The sequence below is a fragment of the Camellia sinensis genome, chromosome 7 (assembly GCF_055761805.1).
Source record: "Camellia sinensis isolate YWXY chromosome 7, ASM5576180v1, whole genome shotgun sequence".
Classification (NCBI taxonomy): Eukaryota; Viridiplantae; Streptophyta; class Magnoliopsida; order Ericales; family Theaceae; genus Camellia; species Camellia sinensis.
In genome coordinates, this window is record NC_138967.1 from 16,933,484 (window position 1) to 16,957,091 (window position 23,608).

At 34.8% G+C, this 23,608-nt stretch overlaps 1 protein-coding gene across 2 annotated transcripts; it reads left to right on the plus strand.

Moving 5' to 3' along the window:
* Nucleotides 1-9,171: 9,171 nt before the first annotated feature.
* LOC114278558 (pyrimidine d) lies at nt 9,172-20,643 on the plus strand. 2 transcript variants are annotated; one of them, XM_028220633.2, is made up of 12 exons: nt 9,172-9,484; nt 11,282-11,566; nt 12,246-12,328; nt 12,714-13,037; nt 13,237-13,492; nt 13,801-13,881; nt 13,966-14,073; nt 14,154-14,183; nt 16,729-16,866; nt 18,289-18,326; nt 18,409-18,508; nt 20,190-20,643. In XM_028220633.2, exons 2-12 carry the CDS (start codon nt 11,408-11,410, stop codon nt 20,262-20,264), a joined length of 1,392 nt encoding a protein of 463 aa, XP_028076434.1. In that variant the 5' UTR covers nt 9,172-9,484; nt 11,282-11,407; the 3' UTR covers nt 20,265-20,643. The 2 variants fall into 2 exon arrangements, with proteins under 2 accessions (XP_028076434.1, XP_028076435.1); XM_028220634.2 differs by having other exon boundaries at nt 9,329-9,484; nt 11,371-11,566.
* The last annotated feature ends 2,965 nt before the right edge of the window (nt 20,644-23,608 follow it).

Sequence of the window (23,608 nt, forward strand, 5' to 3'; positions counted from 1 at the left end):
GTGGATTTCATAATTATTATGTGCGTTTCACTCTTTGTGAGAGAGTTGTGTTAAGAATGACAATGGATAATCTACTCAGTAAGTACCCATGGAGACCCGACCTGAATATATGGCCTTGTTTGGTTTGTATCTAAAGATACAATTTTTGAGAAAAAATCTCAAAAAATTGTTTGGTTAAAATTTTTTGAATTTTTTTTTAAAAAAATTACTTCTCTCTACTGCATTAATTAATCATTTTTTCTCTTTCACATCCTACACATTAATCAATCATTTTTTTCTCTCACACCATCTATTCAACTACAAAAAAAGAAATTAAACACCTTTTATAAGAGCATCTCCAATGATGAATCAAATATTTCACCAAATTTGAATAAAAAATTGAAGAATTTCTCTATTTGATATTCAGCGTTCCAACGGTGTATTTTTGACTATCAACAAATTTCGATCGATCGAGGGGACGACTGGCCAGACGTCCGACTGGTTGACCAGCAAGGCAATTTGAAAAACAAAATCCAACACAAATCTTGAACAGAGGAGGAGGTGAAATGAGAGAGAAAGAGAGAGGCTGAGGTGGTTGTGAGAATGACCCAGTAGCTGCTATCCTCCATAACAATCAAATAATTCAACTCCAAAAGATCTAAATTGCATACACCAATCACAAAAAAAATAAAAATAAATAATAATAATAATAATAACAACAACAACAACGATCTAGCAATCAAAATCTAATCGAATTAGACAAATTTTAAACCTTCGGATGACGAATTTTCGAGAAATTGAAGGTTTAGCCGAATCATAGAGTGGAAAGTGTAATTCCAACGCGATCTGCGAGAGACGAAACACACAGAATGGATCGTAAACTGCAAGAAAGGATTAGATCGATTGAGTAATGGGAGATTGGAGGATGAGCATCGAATCTTTTATCTGTGCGAATCTCAACATCATGAGTGAGAGAGGGATATGATAGAAGAGAGAGAAGCAAAGAAGAGCAAATATGAATGGTTGAGCAGATATGAATGGTTGGGTTGTGTTGAGTAAGAGAGGGATTAGATCGTCTTTCTTTGTTCTTCCTCATCTTCATCTCCTTCCTTCAGATCTGGTATGATGTTGTGGGAATTATTGAAGTAATCGGATGACTGGAGAGACAACCGGCTAGACGTTCCGCCGGTCGTCCGGTATGTTAGCTCACAACGGTCCTTGCACAGTAAATTGGTGAAAGTTACCCAAATCTTCAGTTTGGTGAAACATTTGCTATTTTCTCAATTTGATATCATTTTGGTTAAACCATTTGTTACCTAAAAGAGAACCTAAGAGGGGGGATGAATTAGGTTTTTACAATTAAAAATAATAATACCCTAATAAAAATTATAACTAGCATAATAGATAAATATAGTTGATGAAATAAAAATAATTAAAACAAGTGTTCTAACAACTATGTCAATTACTAATTTTAGCACAATAAAAATATGAAATATAGCTACAGCAATTGAGAGGGTGATTTATGATCTGGAGTTGGGCCGAGGTAACGGCCGAGCAGCTTGAGAGCCCAACGGTGTATGGGGCTGAGATGATCGACTATCCGCCCAGAGATTGGCTGCCAGAACTTGGGCCGAGTGTGTGCCACCCAGACCGTAAAGAAGCTGCTCGGCAAGGCAGCGCTCGGTCGGACCGAGCTGCTCGATCAGGGGATGACCGAAGCCAGACAAGCTGAGTGACCGGCGCCTGGAAAGACGTGGTCAGCCGAGGTAACTGTTTGACCGGCAGAAAGGCCGACCACAGGAGGTGCCTCGAGCTAGGCTTTGCCGAGATGCCGCCTAGCCCGGTCCTCCTTGGTCTTAGCCAGTGAAGTGCTTGGGTATGAAGCACGGCGCGGCACAGCAACGGATAGAGCAGCTCGGCTGCCAAGCTCTTACTGTGATGGCAAGCAGTTGAGATTAGGTGATTCTCAGCAAGGTTTATGCTAGCAGATGGGATAGCGGAGCCACGTGTTAGGAGATGACTAGGAGTAGATATGGGGCACAGAGGGTATATAAGCATGTCTGCGCCCCCCATAAGCGACGGATGAACACTTTGTAAGGAATTTCTTACACTTAAACTCCTCTCTCCCTCTTTCTCTCTATCCTAAGGTGTGTGCTAACTTGATCGTCGGAGGGTTTTTCCGGCCACACACCGCCGGGTAGCTCACCATTATTTGCGCGTAGGTGATCGGACATAATCGGAGCTTGGAAGAAAGGAGTACGGGTCTGCCGGAATATTTGCTCCCCGTACAATTGGCGCCATCTGTGGGAATGAGGGATCGAAGGTCTTACCTGTGAAGGGCAGGAGCTGTTCTTCCAATTACGAAGAATGACAGTCGAGGCTGAGAGGAAATGGCTTGAGCTCTGAAGCGTCAGATGGAAAAGAAGCAGTAGGAAGAAATTGTGTAAGGGGGTTCTTGTATATGAAGGAACGAGAGGCCACCCAAATTTAAATTCTGGCAAAAACGGTGGGTTGGCTGCTCGATGACCATTGGCAGCCCGCCACGTGTCCCCATTTATGGCGACGTCAGGACTGAAGTGACGGGTTGAAGAGTCGAAGAGCCAACCGAGCTACTTTCGAAGTAAAGGATGTCAGCCGAGGAGTATAACCGGGCAAGTTTGCAGACAGTTATGTTAACTAGCCTGGTCGAGGTTTGGCATCTTGAAGACTGGAGAAATGTTATCTCGGTCGAAGTGAGTAATCCCAGTCACGCTTTCGCGGACGGAATTAAGGGGCAATTGAGAGGGTGATTTATGATCTGGAGTTGGGCCGAGGTAACGGCCGAGCAGCTTGAGAGCCCAACGGTGTATGGGGCCGAGATGATCGACTATCCGCCCAGAGATGGGCTGCCAGAACTTGGGCCGGGCAGAACTTGGGCCGGGTGTGTGCCACCCAGACCGTAAAGAAGCTACTCGGCAAGGCAGCGCTCGGTCGGACCGAGCTGCTCGATCAGGGGATGACCGAAGCCAGACAAGCTGAGTGACCGGCGCCCGGAAAGGCGTGGTCAGCCGAGGTAACTGTTTGACCGGCAGAAAGGCCGACCACAGGAGGTGCCTCGAGCTAGGCTTTGCCGAGATGCCGCCTAGCCCGGTCCTCCTTGGTCTTAGCCAGTGAAGTGCTTGAGTATGAAGCACGGCACGGCACGGCACAGCAACGGATAGAGCAGCTCGGCTGCCAAACTCTAGCTGTGATGGCAGGCAGTTGAGATTAGGTGATGCTCAACAAGGTTTATGCTGGCAGATGGGATAGCGGAGCCACGTGTCAGGAGATGACTGGGAGTAGATATGGGGCACAGAGGGTATATAAGCATGTCTGCGCCCCCCATACGCGACGGATGAACACTTTGTAAGGAATTTCTTACACTTAAACTCCTCTCTCCCTCTTTCTCTCTATCCTAAGGTGTGTGCTAACTTGATCGTCGGAGGGTTTTTCCGGCCACACACCGCCGGGTAGCTCACCATTATTTGCGCGCAGGTGATCGGACATAATCGGAGCTTGGAAGAAAGGAGTACGGGCCTGCCGGAATATTTGCTCCCCGTACAGCAATTTAAATAAAATAAAGAGATAAGAGAGAGAGAAACAAACAAATTTATAGTGGTTCGGCATCAACTCGGCCTACGTCCATTCCTCAAGCTTAACTTGAGATTTTTCACTATGCTCTAGCTTTACGGGGGTGCTAGCAACCTCTTTACAAATGGAGCAATCCTCCACGAATCTTACACAGACTTTCTAAGTCAAGAACACTGAGTGTACTACACTCTTACAATGTTGAAAAGAATGTGTTTTTGCTTTCACAGAAAGTTGTAAGAATTATCTCTCAAAGATAGATATAAAAATGAAGCTTTGGTTTTTCTGTAAACCTCACACAGGAAAAATGGATTTAAAGCTATACGACTCAGTGTATAATTTCTGAAAGAGGATGTAAACAAAAATTGAAGAACACTTCACAGATAATTTTTCAGAGAATAAATGTGAGTGATTATAGATCAAAGAATATTTTCTGATTTTTTGTAACTTGTTTACATTAGAGGCTTTGGTATATATAATGAAAATTATAGTCGTTGTACTCCATCATTACTAATTTGAATATCTTCCACTTGAACGTTTTGAACCTTTTGAACTATTCATTTGAATTTATAGCCGTTGTACTCCATCATTACTAATTTGAATATCTTCTACTTGAACCTTTTGAACTATTCATTTGAATTTATAGCCGTTTATAACCGTTGTACTCTATCATTACTAATTTGAAAATCTTCTACTCTATCATTACTAATTTGAATATCTTCCACTTGAACCTTTTGAACTATTCATTTGAATTTATAACCGTTTATAGCCATTGTACTCAATCATTACTAATTTGAAAATCTTTCACTCCATCATTACTAATTTAAATATCTTCCACTTGAACTTTTTGAACCTTTTGAATTATTACTGTGCTGGGCTATTTGAACCTCTGTTTTTGGGCTGTTTGAACTCCTGATTTAATCAAATATTAAATACATTCTAACAACATTTAGGATAAAGATTTAGGTGAGCAATAATGGGATAAAATAAATTTTGATTCCATTTTTCTCTTTTAAATAAATTAAAACATAATTAAATAAATCATCAAAATAATTTTTAGATTCTATTTTTCTTTTTCAAATAAATTAAAACACAATTAAATAAATCATCAAAATAAATAAGTCTAACACCATTGAAGCACAAAAAGTCCATCTTTTTCACCAAATTTGAATTTGGTGATACATCTGATAAACCATTGGAGATGGTCTAAGGGGTGTGTTTCTTTATATCATGTGCGCTTCACCCATTGTGAGAAGGTTGTATTAAGAATGACAATGGATAACATACCCAGTGGGTACCTATGGAGACCCAACCTAAATACATGGGCTTTGTTTGGTATGTACTAGAGATATAGGGCTTGTTTGGTTTATATTTCAAGATACAATTTTTGAAAAAAAATTTAAAAGTTTGTTTGGTTCAAATTTTTTGAATTTTTTTTTCCAAAATCATTTTTTCTCTCTTACACATCAATCAATTACTTTTTCTTTCTCTCCTCTCTTATTCTCAATCACTTTTTCTCTTATACACATCTACTTAACTGTAACAAAATATCAAATCATCCACACTACCAAACTCCAAAATTATTTTCAAAATATACAACCAAACAAATAAAAAAAAAAAAATCTAAACTCTCCCCAATTTTTTTTTTTTTGAAAATTTATCTCAAAACACAAACCACACACACCCATAATTCTTGAGAAAAAATCTCAAAAAATTGTTTAGTTAAATTTTTTTTATTTTTTTAAAAATTACTTCTCTCTACTATATATCAATCAATCAATTTTTCTCTTTCTTTTATCTTTCACTCACATCTTACACATCAATCAATCATATTTTTTTCACACCCATTTATTCAACTACAAAAAAAAAAAAAAAATTATCATCCCAAATTCCAAAGCTATTTTCAAAATATACAACCAAACAAATTTTTAAATTTTGTAAACTCTTTCTAAAAAATTATTTTTCAAAATTGTTTTACCAATACAAACCAAACATGGCCATGGGTTTTCTTATTTTCTTTTGTTTGTTGGGTCGAGTAGGTGGTATTGTTTAAATGTCCATCGGGGATAGGTAAGGATGGTACCCTCCTATTTTTTCATATGTTTTGACTACCCTATTTACAGCTAGGGTTCTCAATCTCAATCTCGTCCTTCATCACAATCGTTGCCTTGAGGATTAGGGATTGTTTGGCATATATTAAAAATGTATACTTTTTATTTATTTATTTTTATTTTTTATCTTTATCTTTTTTGAGTCACATCACTTCTATACTTTTTTACACATCTTTTAATACAAAATTAAAAAATATACTTATTTACCACTTTCCAAACAAGCTCTAAATCTGTCGTCAATGATCGTTTTGTTTGAATCCATAAGGGCGTACCTTGTGAGGTTGTCATTTTTATGTTTCTTCATTCATCTTCGACGATGAACACGTTGCTTGGTTGCTGGGAAAAGACAGGGAATGAAAGAAAATTACTCTGTTTAGTTTCAGTTTTCAGAATTCACTTTTCAAAAAATTATATATTTTTTTTTATTTTTCGTATTCTTTTGTTTTCACTATTTTTTTTTTGATATTTTAAGCAATTTTAAAAAAAATTTAGACACAACTAATATTAATACGCTTAAAAAGTATAATACTTGTGAAAAAAACTCTAAAAAATTTACTAAATACCAAAAATATATAAAAAAAAAAATTCAGTACATTTTTCATTTTTTTTGTATTTATTAATTTTTAAAAATATTTTTTCACAAATATTTTACTATTTAAATACATCTAAGTAATGTGCATCTAATAAAGCAAAAAAAATTGCTTAAAGTTTTAAAAATATTCACTAAAAATAAAAAAATTAATTTTCAAAAAATTAAATTTAAAAAACTCAAAACCAAACACAGTGAATAAGATTTTCACTCTTCTCGATCATTGTCACCACTTTCTTTGTAAAACTATTTGACTCCTCCGTTTGGGAAATGGGTTGGCTTTTTTGGCTTTTTTGACTATATGAGCCTGGGCTCAAAAGCTTAGTTTGGGAAGGGCTTTTGGCTTTTTGGTTTTTTTGATTTTTTTGTGAGAGAAGAGTGTAATGATTATGAGGTTGGATGAGATGTTTTGTCTGTTGTGGCTCATGAGCCTATTCTGTTTTTTATGGCTCATTGAGCCAAAAAAGCCCAATGAGCCCTTGCCAAACCAACCCTTGGTTTGTTCGTGGTGAGTTTTGAATTCTATGATAATGAAAGAATGTAATTGAGAGTTCGAAATTTTTTAATTTCTCTCTTTTCTCACCACACCGATAATTGTGCTTTTTAATTGATTTCATAAATGTGTACTCAACAAATAATTATATTTACATGTTTAATTTCAATAAAAATTGAATATATATATTATGGTTTCGTTTTGCATTGGTTTTTGGAATTAAATTAGTCATAAAAGATAAAATAAATTAAAAAATTAATAAGATAAAATGTTATATTTTAATTTTATAGTCATTTTATTTTTTTCTCACAAATGTTAAAAAAGTCAAAAAAATATAACCCAAATAAACTTTTTAGCCGGAGCTAAAATAGCAAAAAAATTAAAAAGTCAACTAAAAAAAGCTACGTGCCAAACAGTAACTATATCTGTATGGATTTTGATTGCTACGTTGAAGGGGAAATAAGGGGAATTGGGGATGCTGCTATGCATCCCTTGCAGCAGCATCAGTTGTGCAGTTAAATGAATCCATTTTAGGATTCATTTTGATAATTTAAATCGTTCACATTTTAGAATACATCAATTAGAATATGCCTGCAAAAAATAAAGTTAATCGGATATCGTTTACCTATTCATCCACACACGTTTATATTCATTTTAACATTTTAAATCACAATTATTATCTATTTTTGGAGATACAACTATGAGTAGATGAATGGGTAAATGATATCCGATTAATTTGAAGTTTTATAGACATATTCTCGTTTATGTATTCTAAAATGTGAACGATTTGAATTATCAAAAGGGATTCCGAAATGGGCCTAGTTAGCTACACAGGATATGATGCTGCGCGCCCCGCGCAGCAACATCTCCAACTCCTAAATAAGGCCTTTGGTTTCGATTTTTTTTTTTTATAAAAAAAAAGATAAAGTTGAGTTGGGAAAAACCCAAACTCATTAGGAGATAGAGAGGATAAATAAAGGGGATGGGAAAATGGAAAAAAAATTATAATAAGGGAAATGGAGATGAAGAATTAATATCTGCCCTCTTTCTCCCTGTTGCCATCCTTAAGTTGTATCTCATTCTGTATTTGGTTTCTATATGCATAACATTATTAAAAAAAGTTAAGCACCTATTCAATTTTCTTACCAATAAAAAATATTTTTTAAGTAAATTACCCCCAAAACATCAATTTTTTTTTAGATTCTAAAACAAAAAATAAAAAATTGATGCTAAAGTTTGCATTTGTATGGTGTAATTTATTAAAAATTAAAATTAATAATTAAAAAGTAAAAATCAAAAGTATGTAACTATCAAATAATTAAAATTTTCAACTCATATTATTTTTAATTGATAAATTATAAGTAAAATCTACATTAATATCACAAATTATTAATATTAAAATAAATAAATAAATAAACTATAAATTATTTAAATAAGAAAAATGATATACAAGTTTACTTTTTAAATCTACTTTCTAAATTCAGTGATGTGTCAGAAAGATGATTAGTTGATAATTAAAAAATATTTAGTTATCAATCAATAATTTTCTTAACACATCATTAAATCTAAAAAATAAATCACTCTGTTTGGTTTCAGTTTTTAGAATTCACTTTTTAGAAAAAGAGCAGTGATTGAGAGCCTGAATTCCCCTCCCCCGAATCCCCCTAATTCCAAAAACGACACCGTTTTTGTATTTTTTTTTTTCATTTCAGAAGAAGAGAATCAGAAGAAGGGAAGAAGGAGGAGGAGGAGGAGGAGGAAGAAGGACTGGAGGGGGCCCAAAAAATGGGGCTGAAGGCGGGGGGCGAGGGGAGGAGGCGAGGCAGAGGCGATGAGTAGCGACGGTGGGCGAGGTGACGAGCAGCGACGGCGAGCGACGATCCTCCTCTTCTCCTCTCTCTTCTCTCTTTCTCCTTTTCTCTCTCCCTGTCTCTCTGATTTGGGGCATTCGGGGGGCTCATTCGGGGAGAAAAACATTTCTCTTAGAAAAATTATACTTTTTCGTTTTCCATATATTTTTTTTATTTTCATTGAATTTTTTTAATATTTTAAGCAATTTTTTTAATTTTTAGATACTCCTAATATAAATATACTTAAAAAGTATAATATTTACGAAAAAAATCTTTAAAAAATAAACTAAATACCAAAAATATATTAAAAAAAATTCAGTATATTTTTCATATTTTTGTGTATTTATTAATTTTTTAATATTTAGATACATCTAAGTGAAGCATATCTACAAAAAGTATAAAAATTACTTAAAATTTTAAAAATATTTGCAAAAAATACAAAAATACAAAAATAAAAATTAATTTAAAAAAATTAAATTCAAAAAATTAAAACTATACTTAATATAATTTTTATATCTGAATACCAAAACTTTTTGCATGAACATGAACTCTACTTTCAAAATTTCGGCATAGAAGGGCGTGTTAAGCTTAACGGGAGTGCAAAAGGGACGGCGTCGTTTCTACGCTTCATAGGGCATCTTGTTTTGTTGTAGAATCTGAGCCGTTGCTTACAACTTTTAGTGACGTGTCAGCGATCCCAGAAACGTGATTGTCATCGATCACAGTATTCCCCCAACTGGAGTTCGAAACGAAACCACAACACAAGCAGAGAACAACGACCTTCGTCTCCGCGACTCTCTCTCTCTCTCTCCGCCGTTCACGGCCACCCCTCCGCCGCCGACCACCACGATTGCCGGTAATCTTCTCTTCCTCCTCCTTTTCTTCTTCGACTCGGCAACAATACATATACATCTATACTACGTATATATATAGAGAGAGAGAGAAAGAGAGAGAGGGGTTAGCCATGGAATGCCTAAAACATCTCAATCTAACACTTTTTTTATTTTATTTTATTTTATTTTTTGTGTTCTGTATTCTATTATTTTTCTTCATTCTCAGTAATCTTCTAGAAAATAATGGACTTGATGTGAACTTTTTCTTTTTTATACTAGTTTCGATTTTTGACTGGTAGTTCTTCAACCTGAAGCAAATTCAATATTAGAGTGCACAATCAAACATTTCGTCAAGTTAATTGCTTTTGTGATTTGTCTTGTATTTACTGTACACTGGTCACGTTTGACAACTTTTAATTTTAGCTAAAAAGTAAAAACGGTACTATAAATTGTCATATTACCAGTGTTATTAAAGGCGATAGGCCCACCAAGGCGCAGGCCTCACTGAAGTGAGGTGCACCTTGTATGGGAAAAAAATTTTAATATAAGTAAATAATTTAGGATTGAACATATATAAAATAAAATGAAATGTTAAACAGTGTTTTTTGGAGATTAGGAATTAGGGCCAATTTTTCTTCTATCATTGATGTGGGGTTGAATGCCTAATGTATTGGCATTTGTAATAAGAGTAGAGATCTTCTGTAGCTACACCATATTAAATCAATGGTTAGATTTTAGACAAAATCAATTAAAGCAACAATAAAAAAAACCCTCAAGACGCAAGCCTTGGGCTAGTTAGGTGCTAGCAAAGTCGCCTAGCCTGGAATATTATAAGGTGCAAACTTTGGGTCTGGACGGGACTTGGGCCTAGGAGCGCCTTATCGAAGTCACCTAGCCTGAGACACTACAAGACGCAAACTTTGGGTTTGGATGAGACTTAGGCCTAGGCGCATGCTTAGGTGCGCCTTTAATAACACTACACATCACTTTTTTTAATTTTCTGTACATTATTTCATAAAAACTTAAAAAGTTACTAAAATAGTTTATTCCCAAACGGAGCATCTTGTAAGGTCGAGTTTTAGAGTCTTACAGAAAAAGAGAGCTGCCGGGAGATTGAGAGTCCTCTTCTAATCCTTATTGCGTATAGTTGATTTTTTGTTCTCTCTCCGCTGTGGACATAGGCATCTTGCCGAACCAACGGATTTATTGAGTGTTTGAGTTTATTTATGGCATGAAACAAGTCATAGCATGCGTCTAGCTTATTGATACGTTCCAGCTCTGACTTGGTTTACACAATGAAGATCACAATTGATATTTGTATCGGTACCGTCAAAGTTCATGCCACAATGATCTATATGGAAGGACAGTTTTCTTGATGCATTCCTATTGAGAAAGTTTTATTTTTTATTTTTTAAATTATATTCTCCAACTTGGGATGAGTTTGAGCCTTCGGTGCCTTTTTTGAAGACTTTTTGTTGCGTGTGTTTGGAACCACGATTTTGCACAAGATCAACCGCAAGTGTGCAACACGTGCCTATGCATTAAGGTTTATGTGCTTAGATGCATTTTGAGTTCTAATAAAATGATGAGAATTCACATGGTTTATACAATGAGGTTTAGTCTTTTTGCTTAAGCTATTAATGGTACAGAGACAGTGTACTTTATTCCACAAAAAACTACAAGAGTTTATGTACTTATTTCCAAATGTCACCGCACAAGGAGTAATGAGAAAACCACAGGAATGTAAAGTGAAATTTACCCTAAAATATGTGAATTTTTATTGTCAACTTTAATTTTAGATGTGCCAATAATACTTGTAGGTTTGGCTACAAAAGATTGGAGAATATATGTGTTTGAGGATTTGGAAGAAGCAGGTTAATCATTTTTAATGTTATGTGCATTATTAAAGCTTGAAGGATTGAAGAAGATTAATTAGAAATAGAGAAATGAGTGCAAAGGTTACATTCAAATTCATGAAGGAATGTTTGAGTCGGAAGCTTAAATCTGTTGGTGCTCTTGGAGTTGGGGCTTCCAGACATTACTGTACCGCTTCTTCATCTTCTACCGCTGAAGCTGCTCCCAAAATCCCACACTCTTCCAAGAAAGTACTCTCTCCCTCTCTGTCTCTCTTATATTTTCTACATATTCACACACACATAAATATGTTTATATGTATTATATACTTGTGATGTAATTATACAATTTGACTTACATGAACAATGGTGTAAGCCAAATTTGACACAAAAAGGTAAATTCATGATACCCAAGTGAAGATTTTGGGTCCAGTACGAACGACTTGTTCACAACGAATCTAATGCACTCCATTTTGTTGTTGGGAAAATGTGCAAGCCAAAAGGAGAACAAAATTCATTGTTTTCATTTATGGAATTTCAGATGCGTACAATGCTGAGAGAGAACTTTCTGTTATATACTCATGTCTGTCCTTTCGAGTTTATGCGGATGAAGTTGAAGATAATCCGCCTGTTGTTTTGGCTTTTTTGTTTGTCTGATAAGAAGTACAGCAAAATGGCAGTGCCTTGTTTCAAATTTTGGTCAGAAGTTTGAGCGTTTGTATTAGAGGAGTAATTAAGTTTAACATAGAGAAGTTGAAAAACAGTGGTAGTTTCTTATCGTTTAAGATTTGCATTTGAGCTGTTAACTCAGTTCCTGTCTAATGTCTTATTTATTGGTTTTAAATTCAAATCTTCCTGTTGTGTTTTTCTTTTCTCGTGCTTATGCTAATGCCCATCTAATTCTTAAGTCTCTGGTTATCTTGAGCTGTAGGGGAGATTATTGACAGGTGCCACAATAGGCCTACTCATATCTGGAGGAGCTTATGTGAGTACTGTGGATGAAGCAACTTTCTGGTACTTTCCGCAACTCTCTGCTTTTTTTCCTTCTTCCTTCCTTATTTATATTTTTTGTGTAGCTGTTGGCCTTTGTTCCATTTTAGTGTTCCATGACAAATTTCAAGTTCACAACACACAAATATACTGACAGCACCACTTGTAACTTTATGCTGTTATGTGAACAACATAATGCACTGTGTTTATTATTTATTTTTGAGCCGACTCTAATGGTTCAACTTCAAGTTAAGGCCTTGTATATGTATTTTTACATTGAACTTAGTTGAACTAATTCTCTGCACATAGTTTAGAAGTCATTGAAGTTGGACTTGAATTGAAGTTTAGGGCCTAAAAATCATGTACTAGTAAACTTGGTGAATAACATACACTGTTAAATTTTCTGCAGTGGTTGGCTGTTCTCAGCAACAAAACTTGTGAATCCATTCTTTGCTCTTCTGGATGCAGAGGTTGCTCACCAATTAGCTGTTTCAGCTGCTGCTCGTGGATGGGTTCCTAAGGAGAAAAGGCCAGATCCATCAATATTAGGACTAGAAGTTTGGGGAAGGAGGTTCACCAATCCTATAGGTCTTGCTGCTGGTTTTGATAAAAATGCCAAGGCAGTTGAGGGCTTACTTGGGTTAGGTTTTGGTTTTGTGGAAGTTGGCTCTGTAACTCCTGTTCCACAGGAGGGAAATCCAAAGCCTCGTATCTTCAGATTGCGGCAGGAAGGGTAAGAATGTATGTTGCTTCTTTTTTTCACCATTTTTCTATATAGCTTAGTCTCACACTTATTTTAATGGGACAAATTGATGCAATTTTATTTTCTTGAGTTTAGTTTCCCTACAGTTGTCAAGATGTTTGGACTTGCAAAAGGTCTCTTTCTGAGTTCTAAGAGGGTTTTTTTTTGTTGTTTTGTTTTGTTTGGGCAGTGCTATAATCAATAGGTGTGGTTTCAATAGTGAAGGTATTGTTGCTGTTGCAAAGTCTTTGGGTGCCCAGCATGGGAAGAGGAAGTTGGATGAAACTTCTAGCACTTCACCTCCCTCCAGTGAAAAAGTCAAACATGGAGGGAAAGCTGGTCCTGGAATACTTGGGGTGAACCTTGGAAAGAATAAGACAAGTGAAGATGCAGCTGCAGATTATGTTCAAGGGGTTCATACATTATCCCAGTATGCTGATTATTTGGTAGGTTTCATCTTCTGCTTCAAGTTTATCTCGGCTAATTTGTTCGTCTCTTTTTGTCTGTGTGTAATTGATACATCTGTTCTAGAGGGACCCTGTGGTTGTTAATATCTGATAGATTCTCCAGTAGGGGATATGCATATTGAATGCTAGAGTTATGTTTGTTTCAACTCAAATTTGGCTAATGAAACTTATAAGGCTACAAGGATGGCAATCAAAGATGTGCATATGATGATGCTCTGTTGATGCAAGGTTTATGAGTGGGGATATGTTGCTAATCTTTTCTCTCATGCATTTTGCTCTTTTTTTAGGTAATTAACATTTCATCACCTAATACCCCTGGACTGCGCCAGCTTCAGGGAAGAAAACAATTGAAGGACCTTGTTAAGAAGGTTTGGATGTCTAAGCATAACCTTAATTGTCAGTGACCCCAAAAAGGGAATAGAGAATTAGTCCTAACTTGTGCTATTTATTAGGTTCAAGCTGCTCGTGATGAAATGCAATGGGGTGAGGAAGGCCCACCTCCATTGCTTGTGAAAATTGCTCCGGATCTGTCTAAACAGGACCTTGAAGATATTGCAGCGGTATGCAAATGCTGTGTCTTTAATATTTCCATTGCGACTTCCATGTCTGGTGTTCTTATGATTCCTTCATTGGGTTGTAGGTTGCTCTCGCTCTCCGTGTGGATGGATTGGTAATTTTTTCCTATTACAAACTTGTTTAGCTTAGAATTTTAGCTTTATTTAGTGTTTAGTGCTGTACCTTATTGTTTTATGTCATTGCTTTACTCCACCTGAATACATAAATCTATGCATAGGCTGCTTTGAGGCAGATCCCGGCATCTATAATTGTGTTAAAATGTTTAATACATAAGCATTATCGGACCGTGTAAAAAAATAGATGAAATGGGCTCTGGATATATCTTGGAACAACCTGTCCCATGGGGGTGTAAATGAGCTGAGCTGAACCAAGTTTGGATTGTTCAAGCTTGGCTCAGTGTCACTGGGCCACTGGCCTAGTGGCTAGTGCTCAAGCTCAACTGAACCTCTAGTTAGGAAAAGATATCTGTTTGAGTTTGCATTGCCACAGCAATGAACAGCTCAAGCCAGACTCAGCTCTGCTCAGTTTGTTTAGGGATTTAAAACTTTGTTGTTGAGTTTTTGGTATATAACACTTTTTTTTTCCCAATGTTATATAGGGCAAACTTTTCAGAAGGAACGTTAACAGCTCCTGTAAAATATTATAATGTGAAATGGTGATGTAATTTCACCTGATATTGCATAAATATGTTACCACAACTATGCAAATAGATTATAATCTTCGATGTTGAGAACATAAGTGCAACTTACTGGTGTACATGTACTTGCATACCTGTACTGGTAAAAACTAAAAACTATTTTACTTCATTAAAAGTGGCAGCCTTTTGGCCTTTTAAGGGGGATTTGATCCAAGTCCCCTCATAATAAAACTTTAATGCATTAAGGATATGCACAAAAGTTTTCCTTGAAAAGTTCAACACATACCACTATTACAAAAATTTACTTAGTAAGTAATTTAATATTTTAAACTTTAAAATAATATAACTTTTGATCTAGATGTCTGTTTTTAATAAAATTATTATTTTTAGAATCCTCTCATTAAGATCTATCAAACAAGATCTATGTCGACTATGAAATTCTTGAAAAATAAAAAACAAATAAAATACCTTTGAATTGACGTAAACAATAATGTTACTCTGTTTGATAGTAACATGTTACTCTATCTCACAATAACATGTTACTCTGATTCACAGTAACATATTACTTACAAAAACATAGTACGTATTAGATGAACTAACAAAAAATACACACACACAACATTTTAAAACTTGTATAAAATAAAATAAAAGTGTTCATTGTCAAAAGAGTTCTGTGAGATATATATATATATATATATATATATATGCATGGGCAATATTATCCAAGAAAAAAAAGAGAAATTTTACTTTGTCCTTACTCAATTATGTGCCTCCTCCTTAGAGGGTTTATGAAACAGAATAAATTGGGTTATTCTTTTCACTAAACAAGGGTCCCAATGGAGGGGTTTTGGTTAAATTTCCCACCTTTTAATAGCACAATTTCGTTTATGTTTAGTCAAATGCCTTTAATCTTGTCTGAATTAACTAGCACGTAAGCTTGCAACCCTTGCTGAGCCTATTAAGCTGCTCAAACTCTGGTTATTTCTTTATTGTGATGGAAAAGGCTCAAACACATTTTGTTTTCTTAGTGAATAAGCTCAAGTAAGCTGTTAAACAAGCCATACCCAAGCTACTTTACAAGTGGGCTTGGTTCCTGTAACAGCCCTACCCATAACTAATTGTTTGTTATCCCACTTCTATCTTGCACTAATTGTTTGTTAGCATTACCAGATGCCAAATGTTAACTTTTCATTTTAATCTGTTTATCTTGTTGAAATGAAAGAAGCGCCTTTTGTATCTTTCCCAGCACTTTTGTATTGAATGCTGATAAACTAAAGGAAACCTCTAAATTGCCATCATGCATTCAGAAACTGGATCGCAAAACCATTTTTTTCTCTGTTTTGTTTTCTTTCTTTCCTTTTTTAATGGCTGCTGGATGCGAAAGGCTTTGGTTGTAATTCTGACTGTTAGTAAAGCTTTCAATCAGACCATCTTAAACTATCGGTGTCAATAGCCAAAATAAAACAATTTCTTTGAAAACTTATCCTGATATCGAATCTTATCTGTTGGCTGTATTGCCTATGGATGAAACAAGAAGATGCTTAAGGCAGATAAAGGTGCATCAAACATAAATGCAACAGTTTTCTTAATCAAGGTTGTGTAATCAAAGTTGTAGCTGAAGCCAATACAAAAGCATCCTTACTAAGGAATGCCAAGGCAAACCATTCTGGTTCCTCTTTTGTTCTTGATTATGTCAGAAGCATAATTCTGGAGCTAAATTTTGTTTCATTGACTGTCCTTTCATCTCTGAAATGCAAAGAAGTGAGGAAATGGAAGGGGGAAAGAACAATAAAATCTTCTGAATGGCTAATATGCTGAGAAAGGTCACCTTTTATTTCTTCCAAAAACCATGATTTTGCAAGTGTGGTGATGACGTTGAATGTTCCTTTGTAGCTTACTAATGATTTTATGTAATATATTAGATTTTGGTGAATTTTAGTTTTCATTTAATTTGGCATGGTAGTGAATTTTAGATTTAATTTAATTTGATATGTTCTTTCAGATTATATCAAATACAACCATTTCAAGACCAGATCCTGTGAGTAAAAACCCTATTGCCGAAGAAGCTGGCGGATTAAGTGGGAAGCCTCTCTTCCCATTGTCCACCAATATCCTGAAGGACATGTATGTTCTGACGAAGGTCTGTTGGTTATTCTAGTACTTTGGTAGAACTTTTATTCTTTAAATTAGCTATGAGTCATATCATGGATATGGATTGTTGACCTGATGAATGGTAGCTAGACTAGCACGTCATTGCACTTGAAAGTTAAACCAAAAAGTACTTAATATTCACAACTTCGCAATTATTTACATGGACTTATTTTCAACTCTTTGAATTGGTGCTGTTGACTTTTACGACATCTATGCCAGTTGTTATTAGATCTTACTTTAGGCCTGTAATGTTGTTTCCATTGATGCTTAAAGTCTGCTTAAAGTCAACCACTGGTGAGTTAGGATCTCTCTCTTCTTCACTGGATAGTTCGATAATGGTGCATACCAATGTAAATATTCTGTTCTTGCATCTACAAAACGGAGTGGTAATTTTTTGTGATATTTATGTATACATTTAATAATTATTTGGTTGGTTAATATTAATTACTTGAGCAAAGGGCTAAGGGTTGTTTTGTATTAGAAAAGGCCATCCCAAGAACCATCATCCCCTTTTATGTTAGATCAATTCAGTGTTCCAAGGACCCTCTGGTCAAGGCTTTCTACTGAACTTTTGGTCTTAGAAGGATTAATATGTGCCATGTGCATCTAGAAGGAAGGACACCCTGGCCATTTCTTCCAATCATTTTTCTTTTACAAGGCTAATACATGAATGGCTGCAGGACAAGTGCGAAAGCCTTGCTTTCCTGCCTTCCCTCTTAGAAGGGTAAAAGAATCCTGATCCCTGATCACATGGGAAGGAAACTCATCTTGTCCTCCCCTGAAAACTGTGAGGGTATCTATTTTATGTTTCGTAATTGATGCTTTTGCAAGCCTATCTTGTCCAACCCTGGCTCACCTTGTTTATTCCATTTACACACCCAAAAAAAAAAAAAAAAAATGAGATCACACCTTGAAATAGTTTTGCAAGCAGGAGAACAAGAGAAGATTATAACAAGTAAAACCCTAAACCACTTAAGATGAAGTCTCTGATTTTCTGACAAAATTATAAATGAACAGAAAAGCCAGAAAAAATCATAAATGATGAAAAATAAAGCATTATTTTTATTTTATGACAGGCAAAGCATTATTCTTATTCTTATTCTTATTCTTTAGTATATCATAACTTTCAAATTCAAAGTTCAATTTTACAAACCAATAACTGAGTAGATCCAATTTAAAGAAGTGAAACTACTAAGGTAGACTTCAAAGAAAATGCAGATTTACTGTTGTTATGCTCTTCATTGTGTTTTGTATGGCTGTTTGGTACGTTACTATGGACTGGTTTCCTTTGCATGTTCAATTTTTGATACATCGTATTTTGGTCCATTTGAAACTTCATTTTTTCGTTTCATGCAATTTGGGGCTCTCAGTCTCTCTCTCTCTCTCTCTCTCCTCCTTTTGTTGTGATCAGGGAAAGATTCCTTTGATTGGCTGTGGAGGTGTCAGCAGGTAAACCTTAGTTGTCATTGTCATCATTGTTATAAATTATTTGAATCCTTTTGAGTCTTGACTGAATAAGCATTTGGTTCAGTGGTGAGGATGCATACAAGAAGATACGAGCTGGAGCAAGTCTTGTTCAGCTCTATACAGCATTTGCGTATGGGGGACCTGCCCTTATACCTGAAATAAAGGTACTGTCTGATGTATGTCTGAATTTAATGAGCTTTACACATGGATGGAAGCTTTATGCATATGTTGTGTGCATGTACATGCCTGTGTGCAGGAGCATGGATGGAATTGTAAGACCTCAGGCTAAAAAGCATGAAAATGTGGGTTTTTAATTGTGGCCTTTACACATAACACATTGAAGCACACATATAAAGTTGTGCGTGCATGCCTAAAATCTAAGGGGTTGCTTGGGGTATCCTAAATAAGTGCACTTTTTGTCTTTTTGGACTAAAAAATCGAGGAAGAAAATATGAATGTTTGGGTTAACTTTTTGACTTTTTATGAAAAAATGTGTAATAAAAAATTGTAAAAATTGATTTGTAGGGAAAAATTAGGATTGGGAGTTGTGCAGCCGTAATTGTTGACTTTTGGTGAATAGTGTTAACTTTTTAACTTTTTGAGTAACTTTTTGACTTTTTGACTTTTTTATAATATGCCAAACTTGGCCTAAATTTTTGTGAATGCTTGTCTTGAATATGGGCTCAGTGTGAAAATTTTCAAAAATTAAAATAGTCACAAAGAAACAGGCCCTTCTCATTGAATCATAAAATTCTGATGAAGCAGTAGCTGTTGCTTTGGTTTGGTTTACCATCACTCACTTGAAGTTTGAGTGGTGATTCGTGTCATTGCGTTGGTCTTTTGAATGTTTTAGCTCTTTAGATATGAGCAAATGCTATCCATGCTGTCTGTGTTTGTCAGTTTTCATCATGCTTCTCCAGGTGGGGAATATAGTAGCAAGGTCACTGGTGTTTTCATTTTCTCGTTCATTATTTCCTATTGGTGTTTTGTCATTACATTATTAATTAGGCAAACCAATGTTAGTGAGGTCTTACAAGATCCGGCCATGATTTAAAACCATACATCGTCTTAGCTCCACTCTGAAATTTATTTGATTTGTCCGCTCATTGGATGAGGGAATTGTTGGGTAGAAATTTTTATTTATTCCTTCGGTTGTAATACAACTATTTTGTGCTAGAATCCCCTTTATATCATCATGATAAGATTTTGCTTATCGTACCCAGAGAGTATTTTAAGCATGCCTGTGCAAGTCCTGTAGGTGTGCATGTATTGATGATATTCCTTTTTGCTAACTGTCGGCCTGTTTTCCCTTTCTGGATTTCTGATAAAAGTTGTATAATTTGAAGAGTCAGCATTCAAATTTGTAATTTTCCGTAATTACCGTATTCATATTGAATGTAGTGTCGCATGGAGAATTACTTCCACATGGAGGGAAGGTATCAAAACCACTTGATTGAATATGCTTCAAATTATGTATCTTGAACAAGTGGATATTTGTAACATTGGTCAACAACATAGAAACAATGGTCAATAGAGTGTAAGTTACAGTTCTTATTGCATGCACATAAACTCAAATCTGCCGTACTGATTTCAAATGTTACTCTTCAGGTTAGTTTGATCATCATGATGGCTTTAAAAAATTACTGCAACTCAAGTTTGGGTTTGCATGAAATTTGAAATATTTCTGTACTTAAATAGACATGCATATGAAATTGCACTTTGTGCATTGAGATATTATGCACATTATTCCATTTGGTAGATGGATCTCTCTCTCTCTCTCTCTCTCTCTCTCTCTCTAAATGCAGGAAGATTGTATTATGGTTTTTTATTGCTTTCCTTTTGTAGGCTGAGCTGGCCAGATGCTTAGAAAGGGATGGTTTCAAGTCTGTCTATGAGGCAGTTGGAGCAGATTGCCGGTAATTTTGATCTATTCACATTGCTTTCCATGTGGGATCGAGCGGTGACCATGTTTTATTATCCCTAAAAACCACAACATGGAAGAAGAATTTTTATGTATCTATGTTATTTGTTGAGTAAAACTCTCTCTTCATGGTTCATCTTTTATTTAATTTTTCCCTTAATTTTTGTTGGGAAGGGATGTTTTTAATGTGCGACATCGGGAGCAAATTTTGAAGTTATTCATCTTGGGAGAAAATTTTGTAGTTGTTTATTTTGGTTGGCATTTTCTTTTTTGCTAATATTTAATGTGACATAAGAGATTGAACATTTGTAGTAGCTATGTTTGGATCTCAAATTTATTGGTATAAATGAAATGATGGGAAAATTAACTATTGGTATCCATTCATTTTTCCTTGGGTTGCCAAACAAAAATTAGATACCTTAAGTAGTATCTTGTTCTTTGAGAAAGGATATTTGTCACTGCATTTATATCACAATTTTATTTTACTTTATGCCTATTAACACAACAAATTTTAAGTGTATATATAGAATTTAGGAAAAATTATCCATAAATCCTATCCTGGAAAAAGTTAAATCATTTAGTCCTTTAAGTTTTTTTGTATACCATTTAGTCTTAATGTATTGCCAGATTTTTGAGGGTGTGGTTTGATTACATTTATTTTTACATCAATACCCTTTTGAGGGTGTGATTTCTCTCTCTCTCTCTGTGTGTGTGTGTGTGTGTGTAACTAGATAGATTCATTGATTCGAAGGAGTTGCAGAGAGTTGTGTATGAGTCTAGTGCTTTGATTTCATTATATCAACATCGAATATGAAACTGAGATCTGGCGGTGGTGGTGGATCTGGATCTCGCGGTTGGAGGAGCGGATGAGGGTGCGATTGGAGCAACGGAGAAGGGCGGAGGAGTAGCGGCCGAGGAGCGACGCAGAGAGAGAGAGAGAGAGAGAGAGAGAGAGAGAGAAAGGCGGAGAGAGCAGTTTGGCGAGGCCTCGGTGGCCGCGGCGGCAGGCGCGATTGTGGAAGAGGCCGCTGTCGTGTGGCCTCGCTGTGATGAGATGCTGAAATAAGGCGGACTCAACACCTTTGCCATCATGGATCTGATTTGAGGGAAATGATGTTCAAATGTTTGATGATGTTGGTTGATGTTCACAATTTTGTTGTTGATGTTTTGTTGATGATGTTTGTTGATATTGATGATGTTCACAATTTTTTTGATGATGTTTGTTGATGTTTGATGATGTTTTGTTAATGTTTGATGTTGTTGATGTGTTTGATGATGTTTTGTTGATATTTGATGTTTGTTGATGTTTGTTGATGTTTTAATGTTTGATGTTGTTGATGTTTTTGATTATGTTTTGTTGATGTTTGTTTGGAGGGAAAACAAAAATCTACAAAGTTTTGGGCATTACAGTCAATATCACGTTGGGGTTTTCCTCAGTTACCCTTACTAGAAAGCGCAAAACATAATGTAACACTGGGTATTTTGTCATTAACATTAGCTTGGGACTAATTGGATCATAAGATAAAATATAGGACCAAATGGGTTATAAGATAAAGATTTGGGATTTATTGGTGCATTATCCAATTACTCATAGATCCCATTTAGAGAAAAGTTATTCCATTTAGTCCTAGAAGTTTTTTTTGAAACCAGTTAGTCCTTTTTATTTTGGGTATGTTATTTCCTTGATTTAGGGGCTTGAAAGTTTACTTGTTTGCTCTTGTGTGTGATTTTGTTAGGATTTTTTTTTCCTAATGTTAGGTGTGCATCGGTAAGGTAGGTTTTTGCATTTTTTTTTTTTTGGTAGGGATTTTAGTGGAATGATTTGTAGGTGGATGATGTTACCCCGTTTGTGGTGTTATTGGTGTGGTGCTCGTTCCTGTTATAACATTGACATTAATTAACATCCAAACGTAACACTAATGTAACACATAAAAAAAACTCTTTACTGTTCTTTTCCTAAATGCAACACTCCAAAAAAATTCTTTAGTGTAACACTCTAAAGTAACACACAAAAAATTTTCTTATTGTAACACTCTAATGTACCACACAAAAAAATTCCTTAATGTTCTCAAACGTAACACTCTATAATAGACAAAAAAAAATTCTTTAATGTAATACTCTAATATAACGCACACAAAAACTCCTTAGTATAATACTCTAATGTAACATACAAAAAACCTTCTTGATGTACTTTTTTCAAATGTAATACTCTAATATAATACTCTAAAAAACTCCTTAGTATAACACTTTAATATAACACACAAAAACTCCTTAGTGTAACATTCTAATGTAACCCACAAAAAAACTCTTTAGTGTATTTTTTCTAAACGTAACACTTCAATATAATACTCCAAAAAAATTCTTTAGTGTAACACTTTAATGTAACAAAAAAAAAAAAAAAAAAAAACTCTTTAGTATACTTTTCCCAAACGTAACGCTTCAATGCAATACCAAAAAAAAAAAAAAAAAAAAACCTTCTTAGTGCACTTTTCCTAAACATAACACTCTAATGTAACACTAAAAAAGAAGAAAAAAGAATGTGAAATTCTTCAAACCATTCCAAAATGAGTACAAATATTCCTTAGTAAGTTTTGAACAAACGTATAATGTCAAACTGTGAGTGTTGCATTTGAAAAAAGTAAACTAAGGAGTTTTTTTTTAGCTTTTTTTTTTTGTATAACATTGGAGTGTTACGTTTGGAATTACACTGATTGAAGTGTTACGTTTAAAAAAAATATACTATAGATTTTTTTTTATTTATTATTATTATTATCTTTACATTGGAGCGTTATATTTGGGAAAAGTACATCAAAGAGTTTTTTATTATGTTATATTGATGTGTTACATTAGAATGTTAAGTTTTTATTCATAATGTGGGATTTTTTCTAAAATGATGGAAAATCCAAAACTTCTATAATTCAAATTGTCCAAATGTGTAATTTTACATTTTGAGAAAAATCACTTTTATCCCTAAAAAATTAAACCCAAACATGTAAGTGATTACCCTTTTACATAATTTTTACTTTAATGGGACCTTTGGATTTATAAACAAAAAAGAGAGGACTAAACAGTTCACAAGATCACATTTTGAGATTTATTGGTGCTTCACCCATATATCTAAGTAAGGTGCATTTAAAAAAGTAAAAAAAAAAAAAAATTGTTTAAAATTTTAAAAATATTCAATAAAAATAAAAAAATATGAAAAATAAAAAACTCAATTTAAAAAAAATTAAATTCAGAAAATCGAAATCAAACAAACTAAATAGCTTGTTAATGTTGTACAAATCGTGTAATTTAAATAAAATAAACAAATAGATTCATATTTAATTAAATTGATTTACAG

Bases quoted from the DNA above. Each gene is read 5' to 3' on its own strand.
- LOC114278558 (XM_028220633.2), top strand. From the start codon at position 11,408: ATGAGTGCAAAGGTTACATTCAAATTCATGAAGGAATGTTTGAGTCGG. The intron at 13,493-13,800 runs GTAGGTTTCATC...CTCTTTTTTTAG, and splicing joins CCCAGTATGCTGATTATTTG to GTAATTAACATTTCATCACC. The intron at 16,867-18,288 runs GTCTGTTGGTTA...TGTTGTGATCAG, and splicing joins ACATGTATGTTCTGACGAAG to GGAAAGATTCCTTTGATTGG.